The sequence below is a fragment of the Apaloderma vittatum genome, unplaced genomic scaffold (assembly GCF_000703405.1).
Source record: "Apaloderma vittatum isolate BGI_N311 unplaced genomic scaffold, ASM70340v1 scaffold18611, whole genome shotgun sequence".
Taxonomy (NCBI): Eukaryota; Metazoa; Chordata; class Aves; order Trogoniformes; family Trogonidae; genus Apaloderma; species Apaloderma vittatum.
In genome coordinates, this window is record NW_009698705.1 from 6,001 (window position 1) to 15,573 (window position 9,573).

Below are 9,573 nucleotides of genomic sequence, written 5' to 3' on the forward strand. Positions count from 1 at the left end.
GTTCTAAGGCACGTGACTATTACTAAGGACAGGGAAGAGAACATTTCTGACAAAATCCATGCAGTTTGACAGAAGTTTGGCTCCGTATTGTGATGGTCTTTGTGACCAGCTGATTTCAAGACTGATTTGATTAGTGGAAAGCAGCTGTAAAAATGCTGGTTACTTCATTACTTCCCACTTCTCAATATCTTTCCTTAGGGTTACTTTTCAAAAGAAGATTTCACTGATCAAGCCAATAGAAGACTTTCATTCCAAGAGTGAAGGCAGCTCTTGCCAAGACTGGAGGAAGACCTTGTTGAGCAAACCCTGTGAACCTGAGCTGCTTCTCAGAACTTGTCCGTTATGTCTAAAAAAGGAGATGACTGCTACTTCTATTTCTATTCCACTTGTAACAAGGTGTGTTTGGGTTTCTTTTGCTTTGGGGTTTGCTTTTTCCTTTTTAGCTTCAAGAGGGGAGAGCAAAGAGTGGGAGGAGACATACGGATTGCTGTTTGCTTAATAAGCAGTTAAATTCTGCTTCCAGACAACATGGACAGTTTAGGCTGTACTGATGCATTTTCCTTTTTGTCGCCTTCCTTTTGGTTGCAGGGAGACAGCTGTCCCTTCCGGCACTGCGAAGCTGCTCTGGGAAATGAAACCGTCTGCACGCTCTGGCAGGAGGGTCGCTGTTTCAGGAATATCTGCAGATTCAGACACATGGAAATCGATGTGAGTGTTTGCTTAAAGGTGTATTCTCTTACTAAAATCACCAAAAGCGTTTTTTCGTGCTGGAGGAGAACTGAATGTGTTCTTACGCGATAAATTTCTTTGCTTTAGAATGATGCCGGTGGGGATTGGGAGGAAGTTGGGGAAGAAAAATCAATTTCTCAGGTATATCTCAGCAAGAAATTTTAGCAAATCTAAGGTGAAAGCTTTTATTTCTGTCTGCAGAAAAAACGCAGTGAGATTCCTTGCTATTGGGAGAATCAGCCAGTAGGTTGTCAAAAATCCAACTGCGCTTTTCACCACACGAAAGGACGTTACGTTGATGGACTCTTCTTACCGCCAAGCAAGAGTGAGTTTCTCAGGTCCTTTTTTCTTTTAAGTATTAAAATGACTGGTTTTGAACACAACTTCTGAGTGAGTACTGGACTGGAGAAGACACCAAGCAATTGTCCATTTGTGAACGCGGGAGAAATCTGCAGTCCCAGGTTCTCAGCTGAAAGAAGTGCAATTCTCTTAGTTAACTACTTTCATGCTCAGCTTCTCTGTGCTTTGTGTGATCTTTGCCTTTCACTTTGCTTTCCCCTTTTAGTCCGTTCTGGGTGGTAGGGTGGTGAGGTTTGTGTGCGAAAGTTAAGATATTGTTCATAGTGGAGCCATGGGTGGAGAATAGGAACCTCTAAATTCGGTAGCCAGGTGGGTTGATCTGCTGTCTCTGTGCAATGAATGCAGTATTGGGGTCCAAGATTTAAATGATGAGATTACAGATGTTCCCGTTTTCCTCTAGCTACGCTTCCAAGTCCACCTGAGTCTGCAGAAGACGATGGGAAAATGGCTCAGATGTTGCTGCAGCAAAACAAACTTTGTGTCCAGTCCAATCCCTCTCCACAGCTGAGGGGAGTGATGAAAGTGGAAAACTCTGAAAATGTCCCGAGTCCTACGCATCCTCCAGTTGTAATCAATGCTGCAGATGATGATGAGGATGATGATGGTGAGCATTTTTTTTACTTATCAAAGGCATTTCTACTGTAAGTGAATGTATAAATCACAGAATACCTGAGCTGTGTGGTGGTTAAAGCCGCAGACAAGAGTCTAGATTGTTTTGTGGGGTTTTTTTCCACTATAACTCTTAGTTATATGAGTTTGTCACGTCAGTATAGCCGTTTAAAAAAATCCTTCTAGAAGCAATTTTTTATGTCTATAGTTAAGAAAACAAGCCGAGTATGAACTGTGGACCTAAACGTCATTGTGGGAGCTACATAAACATGAAAAATCCTGTCTGATCCCTACTCCAAAACTGAATAGGTCTATTTTTGCCTTTTCAGACCTGCTTTCTGAAGAAGGAGATGAAGCTAAAACACCTGTCCAGCAACCGGCAACAGAGCCCCGTAATGGATTGCGGATAATTTCCACTAGGAAATGCAATGCTAATGCAAAGCAAGGTATTGTGAGAGCTGTAGTAGGGTGGACTGGGAGGAGAACTGGACAAGTAACTCAAAAGCAATGTGTTCTAAAACTGTGGTGGGACATACAGTAGCTGGACAGATTCAGTTATTTCCATGAGCTTGTTCCTGTTGACAGGGTTGATTTTAAACACTTTGGAAGGATTCTGAGCTGTAAGAAGTGTGAGGATCTGTCACGTGCCTTGTAGCCTCAGTTTAATGAACCGTTTTGTGTTTGCAGGTGACAATTTAAATTTCGGAATAAAAACACTTGAAGAAATCAAATTGAAGAAACTAAAGGAAAAAACAAAAAAACAAGGTGGTGAGTTAATTTCCCCTACTTTCTTGTCCTTCTGCCTTCTTTTCACCTTCATCTTTCCTTTTTATTTGTTTTTTTAATCCTTCTGATATTATTGCCTGGATAGCTGGCTGTGCATTGGTGAATACCATTATTTGCAAAGAAAAGTACATTTCTTTTGCGCTGTTAGGTTCAAACTGGGGGATGATTGCAGCTGAGAGCTGCCTGAAAGCCGAACTTCTGTGTGTAGCTGGGGGCCTTGAGCTGTTTCAGCTTAGTACCTGTTTTCTTAAATTCAGACACCTGGTGTCCTAGAGTGGGTTGCAAGGGCAAATCAGAGGGAAATTGCTCATCTCTTATTCGTATTTGTATGTTTGGTCATTGAATATTTGACAGTTTTGGTCATTAGGATAGTTCTTCTGTTTTGTTCAGGTTTTTGTTTGTTTTGCTTTTTTCCTAAACATACTTACCTTTTACTTGCTCTGCTCAGAAGGTCCTTCAGGAGTTTCTGTTCATCAGCTCCAATCTCGGACTGTTCCTGTGCCAGAAAAGGAGAACGTCCGGACAGTAGTGAGGACTGTGACTCTTTCTTCAAAGCAAGGTAATAGTGAACACTGTTGTTTCCATTTCATGGCTTCCGAAAGTTAAGTAATAATTAAGCTAATTCAAACATGTTAGTTTGCTGGTGCTGCCTTTTCTAATTAAAACCATACTTTGGTTCTTAAAGGCGCTGACTGTATTGGAAAAAAATTGGCGTTTGTAGGAGCTCAGTTTGTTGTATTGCAGGAAAAGATCAAGAATGTTTTTTATCAGCTTGACATTAAGCCACAGCTAATCGTACATTATCAGTATCCTACAGACTCTCCAACGTGCTTAATTTGACTTTCTGGTTCCTGAAGTTGGGTGAGATTTGTGAACAAGCTGGTGTGTTGGCAGCTTGTGGCAGAATTAGTGTTTGGGTTAAGTGCAGAGAGAGACACTGATGTCCAAACAAGTGTCAGTTTGTAAGTAAGGTGATAACTGGAAAAGAGGGGGCTAATGCAAGGGAAGACCTGTTGAGTCATATTACACAAGTAGAATTCTGCTTGTATTATACAAGTAGCTCATTTGTGACGCATTGAAGAGGCTGGCAGGAGCAGCTGTAGACAGCAGTGTGATCTGAGGCGGTGTGTAACTGGTGGTTTTAGATCTGCACAAATTCCTTTTTCAGGCAAAACCCACGCAGAACTATTTCTCTTTTTGGGATATGGGTTTGGAGGATGATGCTTTTACTGGTTTCTGTGCACTAAAGAGATTATTTGTTTGATTTAGGGGAGGAGCCTGTAGTTCGACTGAATCTTGCTGAGAGACTGGGAAAACGGAAAGCCTCCACAGGTGAGAGCTTTTCGTGAGCTGTTGTTTGAGTGTGCCCTCATCTAAACATGACTATATTTAAGGGGAGGTTTACCGTACGTGGGAGGAAAATATTTTTGGCAGAGATCTGTATTGACTGTAGAAACGGCAAATTTTGTTAGCAACCGAAAGGCAAATAAAAGAAAATATACCTGAAAGAATTGAAGTTTGTCTCTGTTCAGAAATCCTCTTCCAGGTAAACATTCGTAAAGTATTTATTGCTTTTTCTCTTTCCAAAGCTGGTGCAAACGTTGTTCCGCTAAAGCGCAACCTTGCTGAGAGGCTGGGGAAGAAGATAGAGATTCTGGAGCCTGCTGACAAAGCACCAAAGAGAGGTACGGGTATTAAAACAGGCATCTGCATTTGCTGCACAGGTTTTCTGTTTGACCATCCTTCCGACGATTCTTTTTGCGTGTTGGTTGAGGTCTCAAGGGAACTTTGAATCCCAGCGCTCTCCTGTCTCGTTTTGAAATGTGAACGCAAAGTTGAGGTTTATGCAGTCTCTTTTTTGTTCTGTCCTGCAGTTCAAGTCCCCAAGTCTCTGAAGGAGAGGCTAGGATTGTCCTCTGGACAGACTGGTGCAAACGCAGGTAAGAACTGGGTATTAAATATGCCTTCCCCTTTTTTCTTTCCGTGAGCTTCCATGCAGTCCTAAAAGTTAATTTAAAAAACCCAAACCCCTGCTTGATTCCTCTTGCTCAAGTGTTGAAGCTGTCCTGCTGGCCTCTGTCAGAGATCTGGCTCTAGGGGTATGGATGTTTCCCACTTTTTCATCACGGCTTTATGCTCCTGCTCCGAAGCTGCACCGTGCTTACACACAAGTAGAATAGAGCTACTCTCCTTACCCGTTGATGCTTTTCTTTTTGACAGTGACAGAGAAGGCTGCTAAGGCAGCAGGAGAGATCCATGTGAAAACGCTGGAGGAAATCCGTCTTGAGAGAGCTAATCGGAGACGAGGAGAACCTCAGGCTAAACCCCAGGCTGAAGTGCATTGTAGAACGGAAGATCCCGGCTTGGGAGCAAGACCTTCCCCTCCAGTTCGCATCAGAACTTTCTCAGGAGCCTTTGCTGGAAAAAACCACAAGCAATTGGAAGAAGAGAAGCCAAAGTGGCAAGAACTTCCGACTAAGACAAAAAATGAGACTGACCCCAAGAAGCAGACCATGCTTGCTCCATCCGTGCCCAGCAAAGTGCAGCTGGCGGAGCCGGCAGGTAAAGCCAAGGCAGCAGGAGAAGTGCGTGTTAAAACCTTGGCAGAAATCAAGCAGGAGAAAGCTCTGCGGATGCAGCAGAGTGGAGAACAGCTGCCAGCTCCACCAGCACAACCTGAACCTGCCCCGGCAGGGAGGAGATTGTTACGGATCACAAAGCTCACAGGTAATCAGACGATTTGGTCCCTGCCCTGGTGAACTGTTTCCCCTGCCAAGCTAATTCAGTTTGCTCGGGATTCACTTTGCTTTTTCCTTCTGTTTGTACTAGAAGATAAAAGAGTTCAAGGCTATGAAGTCAGAGAGTTACAGAATATGCAATGAAATTATCTTCTGTTAATTGCTTGATAGTTTTCTGTATTTCCCACTGGAAAAATCATTTATTGAGGAGCCTTGTAGACTAATTTCTCTTCTGGTTTTTGTGCCATCTGTTTGTGATACGGGATCTTCCCTGTGCTGAATCCAGGTTTACCTTCTTCTTTGGCAGATGTCTTGTCTACCTTAGTGATGTATGTGTGCTTGCCAAGTAGGTATCAACATGAGGACCATTTTTTGTCAAAAATGACAGAGCATTAAAGATCTCGTAGTTAAGATGTTATAACTTAGAAAGAGATAATTGTGACTGACGGAAAGAGAACTCAAAATGCTGCATGGATTGCTTACCTGTCCTGTTATTAGACACAAGGAAACAAACACAGCAGGGAAACAGAGGTAACCAGCTCCCTGTTTCTGCTGCTGTCAAAATGATTTCCCCTCTCTCCTTGTTTTAAAGCACCTGGAAGAGAAGAAAAGAAGATAGTGGAATTGAGCAAGCCTTCTCCCAAAGCTGCCGTTGCAGCTGCAGAGGTGGGTCCTTTACGTCTGTTCATACAGGTTTTGATAAATTTTGTTAACGTTTTGCTTCTAACTTGCTACACACTCCCAATTCAAGTGGGTTCCTGTGTTTCCGCGTTTGGGAAATGCTGCAGTGAAGCTCTAAGTCCTGTCACTTTCAATAGCACTTCCAGTCAACTTTGTAATCCTCCAGCTTTGAATTAATCTTATTATACCTGATAGTGAATGAGAAACCCTATTAGCACTAGATAAAAATTGGTGAGATTAATATGGTGGGATTTTTTTTTGATTTTGGTGACTTTATGTGTCCAACTTGAAGGATATCTTAAAATCGTGAGATAAATATTTCAATGCAGAAGCTCTTTTCTGTTAGAGGAAATCAGTCTGACAGTGAATGCTGTATTGGGGAGCCTGTAGGACTTAAAAAGAATGTAAGAGATTACAGCTGGAGTCTTCTGCTCTGTTAAAGAAGCTTGCTGTGTTGGGAATTGGGGGCTTTCGAAACGGTATTTCCATAGCAAAGCATTGATGTTACGGAGAAAATGTCAGATCCGAATGGTGTTAATGTGCTGTGTTCCACATGGAACCGTTCTGGAGGAACTCCACTCAGACTTGCTTAATGAAATCTCTGTAGATTTTTCTCCTCTTAGTCCTTCTTCTTCTTTCTAGCCCTCTGGGCAGAGTGCAACTAATTCTGAAGTTCAAGTGAAGAGCCTTGAAGAGATAATGAGGGAGAAGCTGCAACTAACGGAACGCCAAGAAGGGAAGCTTCAGAAGGAAGCAGCTGCCGTGCCATCTTCTTTTGAAAAAGCACTCAAGGGTAAAACTCCAACATCAGGGAGTCCTAAATCCAACGTGGTTTCAGGGTCAGCTTCTCAACTTGCGAAGAAGATATCGGTGAAATCCCGAGGCGATGGAGTTGAAAGCTTGGGAAAGGATGCTGCTGTATCGCCAGGGAAACAAGCAGCTCAACTTTTGGAAAAGAAAGCTAAAAGTACGTGTGGACTGTATGTAAAAGAACCGCTTTAGGTTGTGTTTTGAAAGAAGGGCAGAAGGTGACAATTCTCACGTAACTCTGCCTCCTTTTTTGTACCTTGGTTGCTCCTTTTTATGGCGTGTTGGTAAACAGAGTTTACTGCGTGGAAAATACTGCTGAGAATCTGGGAAATGGCAGTGGGATTGTGCCGGCCAGATGGATTTCACTGGAAGGGTTATGGGCCTGTTAAGAGAACTGTTTGATTGTTTTTCCCGAGCCAGAGCAAGACTTTATCGGTTCTCTCTTTCTTTTTTTTCTAGCCAAATCTGAGGCGTGCCTGAAGCCTTCGGATGGGAAAACCACCTTCCCCACAAAGAAGGCCCTGAAGCGTAAGGCAGCCGAGAGTCACCCCTCTGCCGTGGCGGCTGTGAAGCCGATGACTGCCACCGGTGGGGATACCAAGGACCCTCCAGCTAAAAAAGCAGCCGTGGTAAGGACAGAGGCTGAGGCAGTAGTGGGGCTCTAGGGTAATTTATGCCCAAGTTTTATCCTCTTCTTGGAGGAAAACATGGAAAACTGAAATGTTTCCTTATCTCTGTTCCCTTTTAAAATCCAGAAGTGGTCTGCAGGGGGGGTGTAGCCTCTTTCTGCTTTTTAGGAGATGAATGGCAGTGTTTACATAATACTCTGCTAGGATTTCTCTGTGGTGTGAAGGATTTTGGCCTTAAAAAAGACACGAGGTCATTAGTAAACTTCAAGTGAACACTAACTTTTTTTCAGGTGTCCCTTGGTTCTGTATTTTGCTTGAGGCTCAGCAGTGTCAGAGGAGAAGCAGGGCAGGAATAATCTACTGAGAAGTCTTTGTCCCATTTATCATAAAACCTGTCTTGCTTCTTCCTAGGCTGTTGTTCCTGCTTTGCCAGAGGACAGCCTGGCCACCATACCTGGGACACCAAAACCCAAAACCAGGTAACAACCACAACTTGTTCTTTTTCTTTCTCAGTGTGTCTTTCACATGGAACGGGAGTTTTTTCACCTGTGGAAAAATTAGCGTTTGGAGATAATGCCAAAATCAGAGGGAGAAACAATCTGCAATGATTTCCCAGCAGCTAGCGGGAATGCCCAGATGCTCTGTCTTCACGGAGAAATCCCCAAACTGGAAAATCGACCCGCTCAAAGTAGGCCTGGATTAATAGAATTAACCCCTATGTCAGGTTGAGGTGTAGGAGGGATTAACTACAGTTTTAAGAGCTGGTTTGCAGAAAACACCTCTCTGGCTAAGGAATTGCACACACTGATCTGCTCTCTCTCTTCTTCTAAGTCTCGAACTGCGTATCGGAAGCCAGGCGGACTCTGTGGCGCAGCCAGAGGTCTCAAGCTCAACTTCAGCTTCTTCGCAAGCAGCGACAAAGATGCGGCGGTTGAGCTCCCCAGGGACTGGGAAAGCACCCTTGTCTGTAGAAGATGACTTTGAGAAGCTTATTTGGGAAATCTCAGGAGGCAAACTGGAAGCAGAAATCGACCTGGACCCAGGGAAGGATGAGGATGACCTCCTCCTGGAACTTTCTGAAATGATTGACAGCTGAACCACATAGATTTAAGGTTTTTTAAAAAAAAAAAAAAAAAATTAAGACTGTTTTTTGTTGGATACCCGGAGTTAATCCTTTTTATAGCTGAGGCTTTGCAATGAGACCTAAAGCACAGTTGAACTGGTAGAAATTTGGCAGCATCTGCACTCAGTCGTTCTAAATTTTCCTGCTGGTCAGAGTCAAGGTCCTGTGAATCCATTCGGTAACGACTGATGGCGATCCTTCGACATTAAGACGACAAAGCACTTGTTTATATCAGGATGGAGAGATTCCCCTCTACAGACTGTGGTGGTTGTGAACTGATCTACTGATTCGGTGATACTCTGAAGGCTTAAACTTAAAGCTTCTTCCTTCCTCCCTCCGTGTCAAAACTCAACGTTCGACGCATTTCAGATCTTTGGTATTCTGATGTCTTGGACAGTGGATATCCAAAGCCTGGAGTTACTGTGTCAACTCTCAAGTTTTATTTATGTATGCTATAATTTTGACTTTAATCTTTTGGAGTAACCTAAGGAGGATGCCAGGGTGGGAGGGAGCAGAATGATTTCTCTAGTATTTTGGACCAAACCTGCTGCCAGGGGTGGTGGTTGGGGTCAGTCGATGCAGCCTTACTTCACATTATCAGGGACGACGCAGTCTCGCCGTGAAAAGCAGCAGCTCCACCGTACAGCCAGAATACCCCCCGCCCGTTTTGTTGTACTGTCCCAAAGCTTTGGTGCTTTTTGCCGATAGGGGTAGGATTCTGGGGCAGCCAGTCGGGATTCATCTCGTAGCCTGCGGTAAATTGGTCAGCTAAGACTTGGTTTAAGTGCCTCTCGGTTCCAGGAATCGCTCCCCTGAGCTGCTGACTTGTTTTCTGCCAGGAAGCGGCAGCTCCTCGTGTTTGGACTCGTGTTGGCTTTGTCCCGTTGTTGGCACTGACCCAAGGGCCGGTGGTTGCCCCAGGCTGGCGCTCTTGGAACCCGGTACTGCTGCAGGACCAACCTTGCTCTCCTTATTGGCCATGCCCCAAGGATCCTCCTTTTGGTCCCCAGCCCACCAGTGAGGCTGGAGCTCTGTGTAGAAGTAGGCACTGGGGGCAGGACTGGAGGTTACTGGTTTGCCTCGCGTGTCTGTGTGCAGTCTGAATGTG

At 44.2% G+C, this 9,573-nt stretch overlaps 1 protein-coding gene across 1 annotated transcript; it reads left to right on the plus strand.

Annotated features, from left to right (window-relative positions):
• The first annotated feature begins 318 nt into the window (after positions 1–318).
• ZC3H11A (zinc finger CCCH-type containing 11A) lies at positions 319–8,438 on the plus strand. Its single transcript, XM_009878129.1, has 16 exons — positions 319–396; positions 589–708; positions 931–1,054; positions 1,490–1,693; positions 2,028–2,144; positions 2,386–2,463; positions 2,933–3,043; positions 3,754–3,816; positions 4,074–4,169; positions 4,359–4,424; positions 4,711–5,211; positions 5,815–5,888; positions 6,546–6,870; positions 7,173–7,342; positions 7,754–7,821; positions 8,174–8,438. Exons 1-16 carry the CDS (start codon positions 343–345, stop codon positions 8,436–8,438), a joined length of 2,436 nt encoding a protein of 811 aa, XP_009876431.1. The 5' UTR covers positions 319–342.
• The last annotated feature ends 1,135 nt before the right edge of the window (positions 8,439–9,573 follow it).